The sequence below is a fragment of the Ochotona curzoniae genome, unplaced genomic scaffold (assembly GCF_017591425.1).
Source record: "Ochotona curzoniae isolate NIBS_2020 unplaced genomic scaffold, NIBS_Ocur_1.0 patch124, whole genome shotgun sequence".
NCBI classification, from domain to species: domain Eukaryota; kingdom Metazoa; phylum Chordata; class Mammalia; order Lagomorpha; family Ochotonidae; genus Ochotona; species Ochotona curzoniae.
The window spans coordinates 94471-116337 of record NW_024466667.1 but is presented as its reverse complement, the minus strand read 5'-3'; the positions used below and the strand labels follow the sequence as shown (position 1 = coordinate 116337).

General features: G+C 42.3%; 1 protein-coding gene across 3 annotated transcripts in view; it reads right to left on the bottom strand.

The window, feature by feature from the left end:
• Nucleotides 1–9487: 9487 nt before the first annotated feature.
• LOC121166319 (AF4/FMR2 family member 1-like) overlaps nt 9488–21867 on the bottom strand; it is a 92866-nt gene continuing 80486 nt past the window's right edge. For all 3 annotated transcript variants that reach the window (XM_040995459.1, XM_040995458.1, XM_040995460.1), the window contains exons 16-20: nt 19163–19299; nt 18592–18657; nt 18027–18167; nt 15707–15930; nt 9488–14691 (exon numbers count right to left, since the gene is read on the bottom strand). In XM_040995459.1, the coding sequence (XP_040851393.1) occupies nt 14570–14691; nt 15707–15930; nt 18027–18167; nt 18592–18657; nt 19163–19299 (690 nt within the window). In that variant the 3' untranslated portion in view covers nt 9488–14569. The remainder of the gene's footprint in view (nt 14692–15706; nt 15931–18026; nt 18168–18591; nt 18658–19162; nt 19300–21867) is intronic.

Below are 21867 nucleotides of genomic sequence, written 5' to 3'. Positions count from 1 at the left end.
CTTTTCTTTTCTATGTGTGTATGTAACAGATACCCAGTGAAAGGCAACAGCTTCACATTTTGCATCACAGTGCTGTCCCCACCCATTTAAAATTCTAGTCATTAGTATTGGGTAAAATTGCCAGTTGTGGTGCTGCCACCCTATACGGGTACCTGTTCCACTTTCTGATCCACTCCCTACTAATGACCCTGGGAAGGCAGCAGAGGACGGCCTAGGTGATTGGGCCCCTGCACCCACATGGGAGACTCGGAAGAAGGTCCTGGCTCTTGCCTTCGAACTGGTAGAGCTTCAGTTACTGTGGCCATTTGCAAGTGAACCAGTGGACGGATGATCTGTACCCTGCTCCCTACCCTGCTCTCGGTAACCGTCATTCAGATAATAAGTCTTTATTTAAAAAAAAAATGTAATGAGGACTGTTATAGAAATAGCAAACAATTCATTTAGGAATACTCACCAAGGTCTTAGCTAGTACACAAAGAGTACAGATGTAAATAACATAACTGTACTTGCTGTGAGAGACATTGAAGTTTAGCCAGAGATCCGCCCAGACACAGCTAATTGGAACAGAATTTCATGGTTGCCGTTGTTATTTTTTATGGAAGTGCCAAGAAAGGACCTAGTACGTCTGAAAGGTGATTGGAAATGCTTCATATACGAGGATACGTCTTTTTAAATCATGGGAAATATGTATTATGAAAAAGCTGGCCAGATTTCAAAATTCTTTTCCATCAAGGTAACCTTATCTCTGAATTCATGAGCTTTGTGACGTGTCCTCACATACTAGCTTGCTGTCATGACAGGGAGAAGCAAAGCTCGTGTATGTACCATTATGCTTGCTAGTGACAGTGTTTTCCAAGCATATCCAGTGGCAGCCCTAAAAACCACATATGGCTTAGCTTCTTAAGGGCAGCAAATTGGGGAGTGGGCAGAGCAAATTTGTCCTGCAGGAATATTATACTCATTGCTTAAGTTTATGTTGTAGATGAATAAAATAAGCGTTTACAAAAATGCTTGTTACTCATGCGTTACGGAGTCTGAGGGGATGTCATTGTTCTCATGAGAGTTCATGGCTAATTTACTTGAGGAAGTGAATAGGGGTTAGAGAGTGAGAAGTGCCTGTACATCTTCTTGATATCACCACTAAGTGCATCTCGTTTACGCTGCTTGACTTGGGTGATGCCCCGTTGTGATGGTCACTTGAACAATTTCTGGTAACAGCAAACTCTGAGGATTTCCTTTGTCAAGTACCACCTACATGCCATGTCTACCAAATTCACTTTCTTGTAACTTTTTAAAAAGATTTATTTATTTTTATTGGAAAGATTTCCACAGAGAAGGAAAGACAAAAAGATCTTGGGCCTGGCACAATGGCCTAGCAGCTAAAGTCCTCACCTTGGACGTACCGAGATCCCATATGGGTGCCGGTTCTAATCCTGGCAGTTCCACTTCCCATCCAGCTCCCTGCTTGTGGCCTGGGAAAGCAGTGGAAGACGGCCCAAAACCTTGGGACCCTGTACCTGCGTGGGAGACCTGGAGGAAGTTCCTGGCTCCTGGCTTCGGATCCGCATAGCCACGGTCATTGTGGTACTTGGGGAATGAATCATTGGACGGAAGATCTTTCTCTCTGTCTCTCCTCCTCTCTGTGTATCTGAGTTTGCAATACAAATAGATAGAGAGAGATCTTCCATTTACTGATTCACTCCCCAAGTGGCCACAATGACCAGGGATGATCCGAAGCCAGGAGCCAGGAGCTTCCTCCGGGTCTCCCACGCAGTTGCAGGGTCCCAAGGCTTTGGGACGTCCTTTACTGCTTTCCCAGGCCACAAGCAGGGAGCTGGATGGGACGCAGGGCTGCTGGGACATGAACTGGCACCCATATGGGATCCCAGGTGTGCAAATTAAGAATTTAGCAAACAGGCTATCACACCGGGTCCCCAAATCCACTTTTAGTAACCTCAGTGTTCTAGTTCAATCCCGAAATGTTGAAACGCCAACTATTTGGATACTGGCTGCAGATACGAAGCCCTCATTTCCCTTAGTTCATTTTCAGAAGGAAAATCCCCTTAATAACCTGGAGCTACAGAAACCCGTGCTGTAACGTGAACTCTACTTTTTCTCATCCTAGGCCGTAATTTCACCTGTAAGCAGAGTAATGGCTGTGCTGAAAGGTGGTTTCCCTCGTGCTACCAAGAGAACGATCCATCCATCAGGCGGCATTGTCCCCTACCTCAGCTACAGAATTGTCAGTAATGGGTTAGTGACATGCTCTGGACCGATGAACTCAACCTAAGGGTGCAAGTTTGCTTTGGTCACAGTTTCCTATGGAATTTTAAGTTTCAGAAAAAAATAGAAAGCCTTAATGTAGAATTTCATTTATGGTTTAGAATCATCACTGCCTTAATGTTCAAACATCTAAAAGTCCTTCCAGGAAATGGAGAAACGCATGTTTGTTTATGGTTTTTTGTAAATAGAAATGCAGTGATCTACTGTTTAAAAATGGTTGTGTTTGCTATTCCAGCCAATCTGCTACATACAGAAAAATAGAGCATGTCATAGTTGATGGACAGTAACTGAAGTGTCCGAAGATTATTTGTAAAGACAAATTCAGTGATTAAAGAAAAGCTAGAATTCTTAAGAAAAAAAAAAAAAAGCAATTACAGTTTAAATCACAGAAATCCAAGGAATTGTTAGATTTTCCTATAAATGGCGACAAATCTGATAATCTAGAAGAAATGGACAAATTTTTGGACAAACACCTTACTGAGACTGAATCAGGAATAGAATACCTAAGCAGACCAATTGATTTAAAAACTGTATATTTATTTTTATTGTAAAGGCAGATTCACAGAGAAGGAGAAACAGATTTCCATCTGCTGGTCACTCCCAGGTGACTGGGATGGCCGGAGCTGAGCTGATACAAAACGATGAGCCAGGAGCTTCTTCCGGGTCTCCTACGTGGGTGCAAGGGCCCAAGGCTTTGAGCCATCCTCTACTGCTTTCCCAGGTCATAAGCAGGGAGCTGGATGAGAAGTGGAACAGCCAGAACCCAAACTGGTGCCCATATGGGATCCTGGCGCTTACAGGTGAGGAATTAGCTGGTTGGGCCACCACTCCAACCCCTACGCAGACCAACAATGACTAAAAAAGATTGAATCAGGGCCCGGCGGCATGGCCTAGTGGCTAAAGTCCTTGCCTTGAATGTGCTAGGATCCCATATGGGTGCCGGTTCTAATCCTGGCAGCCCCACTTCCCATCCAGCTCCCTGCTTGTGGCCTGGGAAAGCAGTCGAGGACGGCCCAAAGCCTTGGGACCCTGCACCCATGTGGGAGACCCGGAAGAAGCTCCTGGCTCCTGGCTTCGGATCTGCATAGCATCAGCCGTTACGGTCACTTGGGGAGTGAATCATCGGACGGATGATCTTCCTCTCTGTCTCTCTTCCTCTCTGTATATCTGACTTTCCAATAAATAAATAAATCTTAAAAAGATTGAATCAGTAATTAATAGTCTTCCACTCATTAAATATAAGTCAAGGGCTAGATGGCTTCACCACTCATTCTGCCAAACGTTTTAAATAACAATTCTAAAATTCTAAAAAACAGGAAAAGAGCAAATTCAGACTCATCCTATGAAGTTAGCATTTTCTTGAAGCCAAATCAACAAGGGCAAGATGGTTATGGGCCAATATTCTTGATGAACATATATGAACAAATTCTCAACATAAATATCAAATTCAAAATTACAGAAAATAGATGATTTGCCATGATTGAGATTCATCCCAGGGATTCAAGAACACACGAATTCAGCATACACAGCTCACTCAGTGTAACATGTCACATAAACAAAATGAAGGAGTATAATCATGATTATCTCAAAGATGCAGAGAAGGCATCTGATGAAAATCCAGCATCCAAATTAGTTACAGAGGATCATATTTAACACAATAAACCATGTAAAACAATCCAGTAGTTAACAGTTAACATACTGATCCCAACATCTGGAATAAGACATTCAGCACTTTTATTTGAGGTAATACTGGATGTCCTAGCTGGAACAAGAACAAGAGAAACAAAGGCATCCAAATTGGACAGGAAGAAGCCAAAATGTCACTTTATGGTATTAAATGAGGAAAACCTCACCATAACACTGTGAGAACTAATGAGTTCTGCAAAGCTTCAGGAGACGAAGACAATGCACAAAAATCAGTTGTGTTCTTCAACATAAAGTATTTGAAAAAAGACCTCAGGAAAGCAGTCTAAAAGCTGGAAAAATAAAATACCTAGGAATAAATTAACCAGAGTAGAAACATCTTCACAATGAAAGAAAAAAACAACAACAACTGTAAAACATTAACACAAGAAATTGCAAAGGAACACAAGCAAATGGAAGACATTCTGTGTTCTAGATGCCATGTGTGTTTATGTTATCCAAAGGGATTTACGCTCACTAGAATCTGTCAAAATACTAATGACATTTTTCACAAAACTAGAATTTCTGAATAAACTGAATAGCCAAACTAACCCTAAGCAAATAGGGGGGAAGGGGGGCACTACACTTTCTTATAAGATACATTACGAAGCTATAATGATTAAAATGGCATGGTGCTGGTATAAAGGGTCACTAAGGTCAGTGGGACAGAATAGAAGCCTAGAAGTAAACTGGTGTCTCTGTAGCACACTGAGCTTTGACAAAAGTGCTAAGAGAACACAATGGGAAAAGAACAATCTTTCGATTATTATTTGTATTTGTTGAAATAGCCTTGAGTCCTCGGATGAATCTCTTAAGAAAACTGGAGAGTATACACAGACCCTTATAGCTCACAGTTTGCAAAGATCAACTGCAAGTGCATTAAGACTTGTAACTACTAGAATAAAACAAACTCTTCAGGACATTAGAATGGACAAGGAGTTTTTGGATATGATCCCAAGAGCACAGGAAAGAAAAGTGGAAACAGACAAGTGGGATTAAAGTGCCTCTGCATGGCAAAAGAAAAACACAACGGAGTGATGAAACAACCTCTAGAATGCAAGAAAATATTTGCAAGTTACACATATAATGGGTTAAAAGTGGGAACTCACTAGAATAATAATCCACCGTCTAAAATGGTGTATGTAAACACACTTCTCAAAGGAAGATACAAATGGCCAACAGGTACATGAAAACATGTGGGGCGTTACCAATCACCAGGGGAATGCAACACAGCCACAGTGAGCTATGCCCACTCCAGGTACGTGGTGGCAGAGATGTGAGACAGTGTCAACTAGGACAGCTGTTGTGTAAAGTACACAAGTTCTTTAAAAACACTAAAAAGAAAACTACCCTATGTCTAGCAGGAGCAGTATTAGACATTCTCCTGGGTAAATGACATCGCTCCCTCAAGGAAACATCACACTCTCACCTTTACTGCCATGCTAGTCACAACAGCCAAGAAATGGAAGAGACCTAAATAGCACTTATTGGTACATATACAGCAAAGCAATATTTAGCCACAAAAAAGGATGTGGTGGCTACCAGAGGCTGGCCAGTGATGGGAGAGGCAAACAGGAACTCAGTTGTAGTTAAAGATAAGTTATGGTGGTCTTTTGCACTATAATAACATTGCTTTTCTTGGAAAGAATGTATTGTTTTAACCATAAATGATCCATTTAAAAAAATATTTAAGTTCATCCACTACTGCTAATAAAGGTAGTTTAGTAAAATAAAAAATGTTTAAACTTAGCTGTACATTGCCCCAAACATTCCCCCTTTTAAGGACTTTATCCTACAGATTCAGAATGCACAAAGATGTATGTGCCAAGATTCGTTTAGTATGGCATTACTTCTTTTTAAAAAGGATTTATCTTATTTTTATTGGAAAGGCAGATATATAGAGAGGAGGAAAGACAGAGTAGAAGATTTCCCATCTGCTGATTCACTCCCCAAGCAGATGCAACAGCTAGAGCTGTGCTGATCTAAAGCCAGGAGCCCAGAGCCTCTTCTGGGTCTTGCACATGGGTGCAGGGTGCAAAGGCTTTGGGGCCTTCCTCGACTGCTTTCGCAGGCCACAGGCAGGGAGCTGGATGGGAAGTGTGGCCACTGGGTTAGAACTGGCACCCATATGGGATACCAGTGTGTGCAAGGTGAGGACTTCAGACACTAGGCTACCGAGCCGGGCCCCAACATGACTTTTAATGACAATACTGGATGAGGGGATCTGTGCCCATAATGCGATAGTATTTAAACGGTAGCATATCTCATGACACAGTACTTTACAACAAAAATGATTGATATAGAGGATAGATCTACAAGTTTAAGGAGATGTATCAGACTTAATGGTTGTTAGATTTGAGAAAGAACAAAGTAGAATTGTTCCCTTTTTTGCCTCAAAGATTTTAGGTTCCCCCTCAAGCCCTAACACACACAATTGTTTCAAAATCAGTTTAAAAACAATTTTTAAAAGTGTAGAGGCTAGCATTGTGGTATAGTATAGAATGTAAAACTGCCACCTAGATAATAACATACTATGCAGGTGCCAGTTCTACTCCCAGCTGCCCCACTTCCCATCCAGCTCCCTGCTGAGGACATGGGAAAGCAGTAGAGCTTGGCCCAAGGGCTTGGACCCCTGGCATCCATGTTGGAGATGTGGGGAAGCTCCTGGATTCAAGCTGACCCCGTGCAGACTGTTGGGCTTTTGGAGGCTTTTTGCTTTCCCTTTTTTCAAAACAAAATTAAAACAGTAACCAAGGTAACTGTTGCAAGTTCATGTGGGCGGGGGGACCTATCAGCTACCTCAGCAGGTCACTTGCTTCTTTGAGGTGAAGTCTTCCGCTATAATGCTAGGTGCCCCATCGGACGAAACAAGGAGCGTCTTCACAGACAAAAAAGTAGCTAGGTGCACAGTCAACTTCAGGCATCTTCCTACAGTCATTTCAGGGGAGGGTCAATTAGCTTTCCACATTCAACAGTAGGAAGACACACACACATGGCCCGAGTTTTTGCCTTTTGCTGGAAGGGGTTTGTAGCTGCCCAGGGGACAGCTGTCAGGAATGTCCAGCAGCTAGGAGATGCAAACCCATGGTTGTTTCTTCCTCCTACACATGAAGTAAGGTGGACGAGATGTGAGGATGGGGCCCGAGGAGCAGAGAAGGGTGATTTAAAGCACTTATCATGAGTAGGCACACAGCCTTTTAAAGCCAAAATAGAATAGTCTGGAAAGTATTTCAAGGCCCTCCTTCCAGTCTGTGAGAGGGGCAAAGGCCTCTATTAGCAGAGTCTTAGTGTCTCACCAAAGTGTTGCTTTCAGCTAAGTGTGGTCTACTGGGAAACCACAGCCACTAGGAGTCCTTTTTCCAAGACAAAACAGGCTAGACAGCCCGATGATCTAATCGGAACAAAAGTGACAGCAGCTAAGCCTCTGGTGATGACCCACTGGGCTTTCAAGTGGATTTGAAGGCTGTAAGCTGCACACAGATGACTTAACTAAAAGTCGTCTGGGTTGTGATGTTTCCCAAGCCCGCTAACGTGGAGAACAAATACCAATTCTGGTACTACAGGCTGACAGACCAGGACGTAGAGAGCACGGAGGCAGACGATGCTTCACCTCGCAGAATCTGGCAAATTGCCCTCACTCACCTGTGATGAACGGAGTGGAAATCCCAAGGGCTTTGGAAGGTGAATGTCTTCCTGTAAAACTAAAACACAATCACAGCCAAGAAGGAAAAGAGAAATACTGGTGACACAATAAATGGCTATTATCTGGAATACAGAAATCTAAAGGGAAGGGAAGCCTTTTGTGGCCCGCCAGGATCACCTGTTCTTCCTCGCTGCTTAGCATCCCCTCCCTCCTCCGTTAACAGCATTCTTCCTAGAGAAGTTGTCCTCCATGATCTAAGCGAACACAAGCTTCCCCTCACCTGCCGAGTCTGGTGCTTGAACTGTCTGGTCTGAAACCTATGCAACTGAAACGGCAACTTAAAATGTGAGAAGAAAGTATTCATTGGATGAGAAGAAATGTAAATAGAAAAGCCACTTCTCTGGATTTCCCCCTCCCCCTTCTTTTTCAGAGCATAATACTTTGAGGCAGACTCTACTCTCATTGCCAAGTTCACAACAAAAGCTTATAAAATACATCCCTTCCATTCCCTGGCTCCCAATGAGTTGGGAACTGCCCGAGTACAGGCAACAAGGGAAAGCCCGCTTATAGTAACGGAGAAATCTGGTGACCGCATCTTAAGCAAAGACTCAAACTGGACCTACCTCCTGACTTACGGCAAATACTTGCTAATGTAGCCAATCTCTCATGGCAGAGACCTGGACGGAGCTCCCAGCCCTTGCCTTTGGCTGAGCTCAGAGCTAGCTGTTGTGGCCCTTTTGGGGAACAAGTTAGTCTGTAGGCATCTACCATTCTTTCACGTAAATGAATCTTTTAAAATAAAAAACGTTGGGGGAAGAATTGCTCCAAATCAATGGATCAAAGTGATGTAACAACCGAGTGTAATGCACAAAACTTGATTTGACTTGAGACAATGAGCAATTTTCTTGGATGTTATAACGGGTAGCTACACTGGAAGTGTCCTGAGACACAGATGCAGAAAACCAGCCAGACACCTGCAACCGCCTACTCAGCACGGTTGCACACATTAGATTAACATGCTGAAGGGTTCACTGTTGACACTAAGTGGCAGATATATATGAAAATATCTTCATCCACTTTGCCCAATATCTTGTTTCAGGAACAGTCATGGAAATCTCCTTAATAGGTGGCTACACAAATTGGTACAAAATCCTACCTGGAAGTCTACCACTGACATTTAAAGTGTTGTGAGATAGCCCATGGAAAGTGTTTAGTAGGAAACATTAAATATTTAGAAGAGATATGATAACCCATCTTTCAAGTCTGATTACAAATTAGTATCTTCCCTATAAATTTTCAATCAGAAGAAATATACTTTTGCCATACTTGCCACTGCACTTCCTGTACAAAAGGTACTGCTAACTTCACTACAAACCTGGTTATTCAACAGGACCAGTCCAAATGGAGCCTGAGCTGACGCAGGAAGGGTGAATGATGCGGGGTGATGAGGCACAGGCCGTGAGTGTTCTCTCCCTGCTCAGGCACAGGGTCAGCAGTCAGGATGTCACAGCGCAGGCAGAGGAGGGGGTACACACAGCCACAGGGGTTGGGTAACTGACCTTTTCCAGGAAGCCAGCGAAGTATCCTCCATGTAGCTCATGTGATCCTCGCTATCCTACTGAGTAGAAAGCCAAGAAGAGCACAGACACCTAAGGAGAGCAAGTGCCGGCTCCCAGGACGAGCACAGTCAACAACTTGCACTCAAATCCAGGAACTCATCTCTCAGCACCTGGGGCCTTTCCGATTTCATGAAACCACCGAGGTACAGGGCTGTTTCAACAACATACACATGTCATGAATAAGAGCACACAATATTCCATGTGAAACATTCCTTGGCAATTTTAAGCACATTTTACTCAGGCATCATGAAAGCACGAATTCAAGACCAATGATTTCTCTAAACTTTTATTATTATTATTTTTTTTACACAGCTCAATCCTTTTATAGAAAGAAAAATTTCAAGATGAACAAGTCCATTTTTTTTTAAACAGCATTTAATCTTCATTACAGAGAACAACAAACAAAAGATCTGTGGCACATTATCTTTGGAAAGATCTTTTGCAAATTTTTCTTCTAAAAAGAAACTATAACTCTCTCACAGATCACCTGTCTCTTTCAAAGGATTATACAAGGCAGCTAAATTTTATTCACAAAAGCCCCAAGTTGAAAATTTCACTGCCGAAGGAGAACATCTGCAGGGAGTTCTCCCTATTAATCCGCCTTGCACAGCTTCCTGTTAAAACCATCACGGCTTTCCTATCCGACATACAAAATCATTGTGTTGACAAGAGCTGGCACATTATTCCACAGTCATTAAAGAAAACTCATTAAAGATACACCAGTGATTTTCATTTATCAACTGGACAATTTATTTCTTTTTTAAAAACAATTTTATTAATATGAAGATTTAACTTTCCTCTAATGTTGTAAGAAAGCAAAAATATATAATATAATATAATATATAATGGTAATAAATAAAAAAAGGTAACCCTGCTCAGGTATCATCCAAAACATCATCACATTCAAGAAAAAAAAAAAAAAAGGAGAAAAAAAATACAAACAAAACAGAAAACCCCAAGATTTGGGAGACACATGTACACATACACGCACAGCCCAACATGAAGAGTGTGCACTTGGTATCCAAGGGCAGATGTGCAGTAATGTTAACAATACATGTAGATGGCCTGAACGAAAGGCAAAGTTAATACTGCCTGTGCTGAGTGTCACTACGAATGAAGCAAAACAAGTTCTCTGGCTTAGGTTGGCCAATGCCCCTGATGGTGCAACGTGGCCAGCCGCGCAGTCAGTGGGAATCTTCCCTTGTCTTCCCAGGCCAATGTCTTGCCAGACTGGCTCAAGTGATCTCTAGGGTTCTTTTCCTGCCCTCCCAGGCTCCCTCTTAGGCAGAGAAAGATAGACACTATTACACCCACACTAGTACTCAGTGCTGTCTGAAGCAGATCAGAACAGAGCATAGCATGGCTTCCCCCAAAACAAGGAGCAACCGATAGTCACCTAAAGGGAAGTGGTAAATGCTATTTGTCAGTCCACCATAAATAAGAACCGGAAAGCATGGCCAGTGTTCACAATTCAGGAGGGGAAAGGATTTCTCAGAGACCAAGAAACTAATCCCAATCGGACTGTGTGCCACAGAAACACCACCTGCCACATTGGCAGGAAAATCCCCAACGCCATCCTGTTCTGCCAGCGTGCCTCCCCCTCTGCAAAGAAAGGCGCAGGAAACCACTTCCTATCCGTTTGTTCTAAATGAGACCAAAAGCAACAACAGGCAACTGCCAGAACAACAAGGACAGAGAACCATTCCTGCACAATGGATGCTGGCCTCCCTCTGCGGCTGCTGTGGGGAATCAGTAACTCTGTGTTCCTAAAAGAAGTCCAGAATGTTCTCTCAAGATTTCAACACTGCTCATCACTGCTCAGAGTATGACGGATGAAGTGGCAAAGTTTTTCTGAGATGTCTTGTAGTGTTTGAGAAAAAAATCATTGAGGAAAAAGGATGGAGGATCTGTAGTAAGAGGCAAGTGGATTTTTAAAAACACATTTTCAGAATGTCCAACCTCAATCCAACTTTTGGTTCAGTCCCTGTAAGATGCACATAAAGAAGACGAGGAGATGCAAGACCAGCATCGTACCAACTGAAGCGATGGAAAAATGCACATGCATTATTTCAAAACTGGGTTTGCTCAATAAAGGCACAAAAAATAAATCCAGTTTAATTTCTAGGAACTGTGTAAGTGTGTGTGTATGTGTGTTTCCTCTTATATATCAGGCATATGTTTTGTTCATTATGGAAGACAAAATGGGGTTTTTTTCCTTCCAAAAGTTACGTAACAAAATCATAATTTTAAACTCCTGACTTTTCTATCATTAATATATAAGGTATCAAAGTAAGGCAAGTTTCTGCCAGAAGGGGGTAGAGGCTGTTGGTGTATAAACATCCTGAGATTTATAATGAAAGAATATGGAACAAGGGAACAACATATGCTCCATCTTGTCTAGGAGAAATAGCTACAAATTGTGGCTAAAACAAATCTATAAGAAAAAAAAATCTACGTGTTTAAAAAAAAAATCAGACGTTTTGCCCAATTGGTAGTCAAATTCTTCTACTACTGTAATTGAGTCCTGCAAACTACTTGCTGGACCCCTTGGCTCTTGACCAACACAATTCCTGGGTTTTTACGATCTTAACCCAGCAACATGTAGTAAATTTCAACAATGTGTTTCATTACTTAGCAGGGATTTTTAAATTCACAATTTCACAAATTTAATAATTATCTTGAGGAAAGACACAAAGTGTCAGCACTTTTAAAAGGCACACACACACACGAACACTCCTATAGTGCGAGTAACAAGACTTACACTATTCACATTCTTTAAGATATTTTGTATTTGTCTGTGAAAGTGTGCACTGTTAATATTGACAAGATTTTCATCTATAACATGGTATAATTTTCTAATCCTTTCAAACTATCTACCTCGGTATATAAAATTTACCTTTGGAAATTTTAAGCCTGAAGTGGAAAGTGCAAATGATTTAAAAAGTCCTTAAGGTTTCTATATATAACTGTAAAACAAACAAACAAACAAAGACTTTTAAACACTGAGGCTTTAGCAGGCACTACCTTTTGCAGACTGTTCGAAAGGCAGACACTAGAAACTCTTTCAGGTACACTGAGTATGGCCATAAGAGTAAGAAATGTCCAATCACAAAACAGTACAGACTGACCTGTCTGAATTGGTTAGTTTTTAAAGGGACAAATGAAATTTTAAAACAGAGCTCAGAAAGAATGAAAAATAAGGCCATGGAAAACATGATTTGTTCTTTTAGAACGAGCTGAGAGATCTACTTGATAATAGCTGTAGTCTGGGAGCACTGTGGTGCCTTGAACACAGGCTTGTGTGCGCGATCTGCATAGATGAAAGCCTGGCTAGGGAACCAACCTAAGTCTTAATGGCCGGCAGGTATCTGTTTTTAGGAGTGGCAACAGCCAAGGAGGAGGGAAGAGCCCCGAGAGGAAGGAGAAAGGAAGATGCTAGAACAATCACACAGCCCTGATTCTGGTGCCTTGCCCCCTACGTGCACAGACGAACACACAATGCTATAAGCACGCCACCTGTCAGGCAATTATTGTTCTTGAAACTAGAGGGTTTTTTTTGTTTTTTTTTTTTTTTTAGGCTAATACATTGAAAAAGAATATTGCTTTGCTTGAGAGCATCAGTAAATGATATGAGGCCATCAGGGTCACATACCAAGGTATTACGCTTAGCTGGAGAAGAGACTGAAGGGCTCCACACAACCAATTCTCACTGTGACAAACATACAGTGCCCCGTCCTCTTTATATCATCATCAAACTATCAAGAATGCTCTTACATTCATTATAGGAACCTCAGATGTCTCCAGCATAAATACAGATGTTCTCCCTTCTTTATAATAAATAAACATCAAAGTGTGAAACATGCTTGGTGGAAAATAACATGGAGAGGGTCACAAGGGGGGGAGGGGGCCGGGAGACACTAACCACTTAGACAATACACACTCCTCATTTTTAATACATGTGCAAATTCTACTCTCTAGAAGGGATAAAAATAACTGGTTGTCAGAAAAAAATGCATTCAAAGTTAACAACCTTCAAAGTTTTGATGAAAAAGAAAATCTGCTGATGGGCACAAGGAAATTCTAATTCTGTTCTTTCATTCCATGTCATTCAGAACGACCTTGGTCTAATAAACATAGTATGGCAACACCTAACGGGAAGGCCATAATTCTTGAACACAATCAAATCTAGTTGACCAAGAACATTCTGGAGTGAAGGCATGTGGTGACAACTTTTTAAAAGTCTAGTTGATCCCCCCAAATCTCCATATCCTCTCAGGGAATTAATTTTCCTAGACAATGAGGGGCTTAGAAGGTCTAGTTTTGCTATAAATATAAAACAAATTATAGCAGAAAAATATAGCCTCTCTAAGAAGTAGACTTTTTTCCTTTGTTCACTACCAAAACACTGAGTTGGTTGGTTAGACACATTAGAGTTACCATGTTAACTGTAGACCACACAGCACCTCAAATTCCAGCATTCCATCCATCTCATCAGATCTAAATGTCGACTGCCTTCTTTGCCAAGGTTGGAAATTTAGAACGTGGCCAATGACAACTGCTTTACTGAAGTCAGGGAGGGAGAAGAGATGTTTCTGCACACCCTGGGAATGGAAGAACCATGTCCTTCATGTCCTGGGTGATCCCGAGATGGTGCCCCTCAAGGTGGCACAGTCAACAAGAAATCAGAGCCAGGGGAATATGCAAGGAAGGCCACCTTCAATGTCATACGACAATACCAGGTATTATCAAAACCACTATTTGTTGGCAGAAAGCGGGACAGAGTGGAGTCCTTTACAACCTTATGCTTTACAGTCGGCAATCAGAATGTATTACACAAATATTCCTCACAAAATGTTTTTTAAAAATCATCCAGAAAACCCTTCACCAAAATTCATTATCTAAAATTTTTTTTTTCTTCTGGGAATGGACTAGTAATGGCTACTGAGATGATGTGAATTTTTCAGAGCTGAAATTGCTGCTTCTCACTTCATTTACAATTTGCATCCTGCTGGTTTTTTTTTTTCTTCTTTTTTTAAAAAAACACACACACAGAAATGTTTCCAGACCATTCGTGTGCCCGATCGGCTGCATTGCACTTCTGTTCCTCAGTCAGGAAAGGCAAGATCATCTCTGCGGCTGACTGCCCTTCTCATCTCTGCTTCTGCATAACCATACGTCCCAGCAATGATCACACAGGTCTTGAGAATTTAAGTGGACAAATGTCCTGGCCATCTCATGGTGCTCAAGTTCGGAGTCCTGAAGAGACAGATGTCCAGACTGGATCGGAGGCTTCCAATGTGCAAAAAAAGGTTCCAAGGCATCGAAACAATTTGGGCCTCCATTAAGGTGTTTTGGTTATTTGTTTGAGCCGCTGAAACCCCTGTCTTGTATAGTGCACCAAATCCACCAAACTGCTGTTGAGGGCCAAGGGGCCCACATTTGTGCTGAGCTGAGTAAAAAAGTCTACAAAGAAAACCAAACCAAAACCATGTCAATAGACTTGTACATACAGGGATAAAAATGGAAACAAAAATCCAGGTTCCAGAAACCGGGTCCCCATAAATCCCCTATTTCAACTATCACAGCCAAAAATAAAGAAAATCCCACATCCCACACACCACTGACACTGCCTGTCAGTTCTTCACATCTCCTGCGTAAACTGGAAAGGTGGGAATCGGGCTTGGAGTTGAATCCATAATGGCAGCACAATGATTAGCACTTAGAAATGCTTCACACATCCTTTTGGACCAATCAATGTGTGAATAAAAAAGTAAAAACATGTAAAAAAAAAAAAAAACAATGCTAGCTTGCTGAGAGACGAAGCTCTGTGAGGTTGTGGGAGATTAGGTGCCTGCAGCCAGTGGCCGGCAGCCTTACTGGCAACAAGGAACAACTACACAGTGGTCAGCTAGGCTGGCATCCACGTGCAACAGCCTTGTGGCCTTGGGCAGTGCCACCGAGCAGTTTCTTGAACTATATGCTCTACTTCTTCTAGAGCTTGGAGCTTCCATGGGACGTTTCCTCAAAACAATTCTCAAGAATATTCACTGTACTGAGTTTCTCACACTGCAGCCAACCATCTCCCTTCACATATACTCAGAAAACAAGCCGAGCAAACTTAGTATTGGTGTTAGGCTATTTCACACTTCAAGTGTGTTGAGCCCATGCACTGGCCCTTTCCTTGTGTTGGCCTTGTCTGTGGCCAGCATTTCAGGCTGAAGTAAGGGCACTTGGCCTTGGGAGGGGCCAGAGGCTCAAGGTGCCTTTCATTTGCTCTTGTTGAGATCAAGGTGCATAATTCCAGCCCCACGCTACAGAGCTCACAGAAAAATCACAATTATGTTATGAGTCAGAAGCTCAAGAACAGACAGCTATGCATCTCTTTTCCTTTAAGAAATAGGACATAAAATACAAACCAATGGTAATATTCCCTCCTGGTCCTCATATCCCAGTGACCACCACCATACACCCCATTTACCTTTATTCCTTCTTGCGAGGGCATCGGCCTGTTCCCAAAGGTCAAAGGCGGTAAGGACGTGGGAGGTGATACTGACATAAGAAGATGTCATGTTCTGGATGGTGACAGGAGTACTGATGGTGGCAGGCATCCCGCTGCTCCCCACACTGCCAGCACTTGACTGGGACCCAAGACAGGTGGCAGGAGAAGGCATTGGGGAGAGAGGGGATGGTGTGCCTGTGCTTCTGGAAGGTGGAAGAGAACTGGTTAATAGCCTAGACACACAGACCACATATTTTGGGTCTCTAGAACCACAGTCCAAGTTAGAAAAGTCTCAGTGTAATCCCCAAATGGCAGACAATGCTGAAGTCATTTCTACAAGCTCACGAGATATCCTAACAGGTTAATTCATACCCATACTGTGCGATGTCATCTGCAGTCAACTACCTCTGCTGGACACTTCCCCCTTACCATACCCCATTCCAACTTACTCCAGTAAAAGTTTACTCCATACTGAAGTTCACGCCCTCATCCACTCACTGTTGACTGGCTGGATACTGACTCAGGCCCTGGCACTCTTGTGGGCACTGTGCATTTATTACAGCTTCCCTCCTACCACCACAAGAACTTAGTTCTTGTATTTATCTTCTAGTCCTCCTTCTGGGTCATAGCCATTGAAGGCAGAGACCATGTCATATTAATCCTGGCACCCCTGGTACTTAGCACCTTAGAAATTCAACATCATCTGTCCTCTAGGCTCAGTATATCACAACATGAGAAAAATATTAGTGTCTCAATGTGGACTGATTAAGAAAGACAAGTGAAGTCACCTAAGTGTTTAAAAAAATGGATTAAAAAAAAAAGTGGACTGGAGATGGAGGGGTGAGCTGGCAGCAGTCAACTGATGTGCCACCCGCTCCAGGCCACATGCCCAGGAGAATACACTGTCAAGACCTAGAGAGAAAAGTGTCACAAGGGCAGTGATTCCTGCTTGCATTGCTTCCTGCCACAGCCCTGGTACCTAGAACAGTGCTGACGGCACAGAGGGGTGCCTGACGTGTGTATGCACTGGCAAAGGAGCTGTCTAAAAATGTGACTAACAGCCTCTCACCTGGCTTTGCATATGATCTGAGAAGCAGGAGCCGGAAAAATGCTCAGAGGTAGAAGGCACTTCTCCACTGGGGGTTTTCCATTTTTGAGAGGCAATATGGGAGTCTCCTCTTTTAAATGTGCAAGAAATGGGACAGTCTTCTAAGTGATATTCTCAAAATAGCAAAATCTATCTGAACTGGTAACTTCAGAGGGAGTATGGCCAAATTAAAGAAAACACAAGGCAGGCACTATAGGGAAGAAAACTCCAGCTTCGTTTTTAAATATGCTTGGATGTGGATTATGTTTTATAACATCTTCCATAATAGCGAGCGAACAACTTTGGTTCACAAAGTGTAGAAAGCATTTTTGCTGGAGACAACTGTATTCATTGTGGTGTGACTGGTATGGTTTCTGGAGGTAGGGGGCAGGCAGTTACGGAAAGTGCTTGTTTACTGAAAGGCCGAGAAGACATGTCATACGGAGAGACAAAGACTGGCCCTGGTGCTGTCGGCTAGGCATCTAGCTGCTTTGTGGGCCGTAAGCATTAACTAAAGATCTCCAAAGCTCTCAAATATAGATTCTTATTCATTGCTTAATATAATCCAATGAGCAAAATCTCCAATTTATAGCCACTTCTCAAAAAAGAAAAACATATACTAAGGATTCAAGTTCAAACAACAAATAAGTACACACATAAATGTAGCAAGTAATTTTTCAAAGTTAAAGTTATATACACAAGGGGTCTTCAGAAAGCTCATGGAAAACGCATATTTCATGACATATTACAGATCCAATGCATGGACTTCTAAATGTCTTTTGCAGCAACGAACCTTTAATACTTTTTATTTTTCTAAAAGGTAAAACTACAGATACTAATCTTCTATCCATTGGAAGATTCATTTCATTTCCTGATGCCCGCAAGAACCAGGGCTAGGCCAGACTGACCTCAGGAGCCAGGATCTCCATCTGGACCCCAAGTCATGGGGCCTTTGGTAGTTATCTCCCAGGCATATTCAGAGGAAACTGGCTAAAACACATGGTGTATCCAGACTTGAACCAGACACTCTTATATGTGATGTGGGCATCTCAAGCAATAGCTGTGCCACAATGCCTAACCCATACTTGTCTTCCAATCCAATTTTCTATGAACTTTTTGAGTGCCCTCATCTATCCTTCATTTATACAAGTGACTGCAAAAGCAAGAAATAAAAAACACACTCGATTTTGGAAATTATCTAGATTTACTTACCTTGCGATGCATGGAGAAGGTGCCTGGGCAACTTTGGAGGAACTGACGCCAAAGTGTTCATTAAGAGTTCGAGAATACTTTATTGCTATGTCTTTTTTACATCGAAACATCGCCATATTCAAAACAGACTGGCATCGTAGGCTATGAGCAAAAACAGAAGTTGAAACAAAGTCCTTATTAGCCACGGTCATCTAACCCTTCGCAGCCTACTGAATACACTGAATTTTCCTCATTTACACAAGGAAGTATATTGCAAGAATCTTGCTGCACTACTCAGACACATAAATGCTAGAGGAAAAACCCAAGTACATAAAGGTTTCATTTAAACCACGAGACCCAGGAACTTTTTTTTTTTTAATTTGGACCCAGGTATTTACTAATCAAATCATCAGTGACATGGCAGGAGAGATGACCTCAGAATCTTTAACTCTCAGCGCCATTAACCCCTTGACCAAGGGGGTGACTTGCCTTTCATAATTTCCACATCACAAAAACACATTTCATCAGAAGACACAAAAATACAAAGACAAATGGAATACTATTTAGGTAAAGGAAAGTTACGCACCATAAAACAGCAAATATTTTCTCCTGGGATGTGGCACTTGAAAAGGATTTTAATGACATTATGAACCTACAGGAAAACATGAAAGTAACATTTGCTTACACATGCATAGTTAGAAAATCCCAGCCACCAATGCACCTTCCTATGTTTGTCTTAGTTCCACAGTGAAACTGCACATGTGAAGATGTGAGATTAAGACAGGGAAGAGCCCGGGCTGCTCGGGAAGGAGGCGAGGGCGGTCCCCTCTGTGGCCTGTGTCCACCTCCTGAGGCACACAGAGCGTGGTCCCTCCCGAGTTCCCTGGGGAAACGGAGGCAAATAACAAGGTGGCTGAAACTGAGCTGTGAGGGCATCTGAGGAGAAAGCCACCTCGGGAAGCCCGGCTTTGCTCAGACACTTGGCAGAAGAACATAACCGGACCTAGTTATTTTGAGTTGGCACCTCTTTGGCAGTATAATTTTAGGGAACAACAACTATGAGTTACTGAACTGTCCTGGGGGGAAAACAGAATATTGCCAGAAAGGCGAGGAGGGAGGCCCTAGAGCCAGGGGAGAGGAACGGATTCGATGCTTACTTAACAAGATCGACTGCTTCCAAGTATACGGAGTAGGCAGACTTGGACGCCGGGCTCTCGGACTCCGTGGCAATCCCACCTTCAATAAAGGACAAGACGGCTTCCAGGTACTTAAAAGCCTTGCCAACCTTGTCCGTCTGCAGGAGAAGAACACAGCAGTGTCAGGCCTCAGTGAGGCTCTTCCAGTTTTTTTCTCCCATATTGTTCACTGTCACCTCCCTAAACGTACTTATTTCAATTATATTGAGAGAGAAGTGTGAGAATTAACTAATGCAAAATGAGAAATACCCAAAGCCGTCAGCTCTGTCCTGATCAAACATTTCTTTCAGCAAGAACTCGGTTGCTAAAAAGAAAAACTCCTGTACTAAGACTACTCTCTCAGAATCTTATGAAGATAAGGCAGTGATTAAACAGACTCTCCTGGTTCCACGAATTCACTCACAATGTAACTTTCTTGAGAAAGAGGTTGTTCTACGCATCTAGAGCAGTTACACTGTGTGAGCATCTTAGATACAAGATCCAACAACCTTCTTCTGAAGGCACTTTAGAGCCCACAGCTTCATCTCCTGTGGTGCCCAGGTTTAGTTAAGGCTATCTCCCCGGGTCAACAGGGATATAATTCCAGTGCAATCAGACACTAGTTTGTCATCCTAAACCTGAATACACATTTCACCACTGACTGCTCCCTCTCTGAAGGCACGCAGCCAGTGCAGAGACAGACCGTAATGTGCGACTCAGTTTTGACATGTGATACTTGTACCACACCAAATAGAGCAACTGATTAACACAGAAACACACAAGCTTGCTCTTCTTGCTGATACTTCATTTGATGTATTCAAAAAGGAGGAAAACAGTGAAGAAGTTAAGTCGAATATAAGCAAATAGTGACAGGCCAGTAAGACATGCTGAGGCTGCCATCTGTCTGGAAAACCGAGGCAAAAAAAAAAAATAAGTCTCTTCCGTCAGGCAAGTGGACTACAATCACGGGCGTTCACTGTGCTTCTGTGTTTCAAGGAAGGGGGTAAGCAGGGCTGATGTACAAACACATATCCATGCGCATGTATTTGAAACACTTTCCAAAAGTTCACAGAAATGTGCTTTATGTGTATTTATAAATATAAAGTACTTCACAATGAAATAAATGGATCTTTTAATACATTTACTCAATCTTATTACTCTAAATTTTTAAGTTTTTAATAACCATTTTAAAAAGTTCTTGCTTTGCTTAAGAGGCCAAGAGACAGAGACAAAGCAAGACCTCCCCCTGGCTGGTTCACTCCCCAATGAGCAGAGCCTGGAAGTGAATCCAGAGCGCACATTAGCAGGCAGACGGGAACGGAGCCAGATCCCAACCCAGGCATTCTGATGCAGGGTACGGCTGGACCACGCAGTATCCCACCTACACTGCCAAACTCCTGCCCTTAAGTAACTTAATTTTTTCCCCTAGAGAACTGAGGCTCAAAAAATTAGTGACAGAAAGAATAAAAATCAAATTAACATGCCTCAATAAGTGGTATAGTGCACAACTGGACTACTTCATTAATGAGAATCTAATTCTAGAAATGTGCTTATCTATAACCATCTCATTTGTCAAAGCTTTTCAAAGTGAACACAGATTGTCAGGCAGAAAACAAAAGAAACTACAATGTAACACAGCAATACGTCAATATACACTTCCTAACGAGAGCTATAACATGGATTTTGTGAAGCTACCAATGATTCCTGTGGTTAACTGAACATCTAATGAAATAGTGTCAAAAGCAGTAGAGTTTTAATGTCTCTAACTCCACAATAAACATAATCTAAAATGCATTCTTGTATTCTTGGTAGTGTACATCTGAAACCCAAAGTGGACAGCCTCTGGAAACATTATACAATGAAGGAGAATATTATGAAAATAAAACAAAGTTCCCTGGAATCTAATCTTTTTTTTTTTAAATTAAATAATGAGGGTCTCTAGTGCTTAAAGTCCAATGTCAAAATCTTTGACAACTGATGGTGCTACATGTGTACTCTTTCCCAAAGAGCAAAGACTCGGAGATACAGCAACATCTTGCACACTCACCATGGAGGTAGGTGGTGGGTAAGTGTGCCCTGGCTTGCGGTACAGGGTAGCTTTAAGGGGCAGCCTAGAACAGCTGATGTTTGAATTCCTTTTAGTGTCCAGCCTGGTAAGCTCCAATAAGCCGTTTGTGCAATGAATGGGGACCTGAGGAATCTCAGTTGTCCCCTCCCTAGCCTGTGTGAAAACAGATGCAATCACTGCAGAGCGGCCAGGATCTCCACATAGCACTTCTGGAAGGATAAAGGCTACTGCGACCTTTCTCCTGTGGGACCAAAGTTCAACACGGCTTTCCAGGGAGTATGGTGCATCTGCAGGGGCATGATGTGGGGAATATACTCAGTAAATAACAGTCCCAGCATCTTGAATGCCTGACTATGACAAAGGGTGAACGTTATCTCACACTACAGGAGAGATGTAAACGCATTATTTATGTCTGCAATCAGTAAGAAAAATCCCATCATCTTCCAGAAAGTCCAAAAACTGACAGGCAGAGAGGCTGTGTTCTAAAAGCATGTTTACCAACAAGTACAAACATCAGCTTCAATGAACAAAAGCCTTTACACGTAAGTCTCTCAAAGTCTTTGATAATTTTGGAATGCAAACAGGTTTCCTTCATTTGTGAAATGTTTCAGGTCAAAGA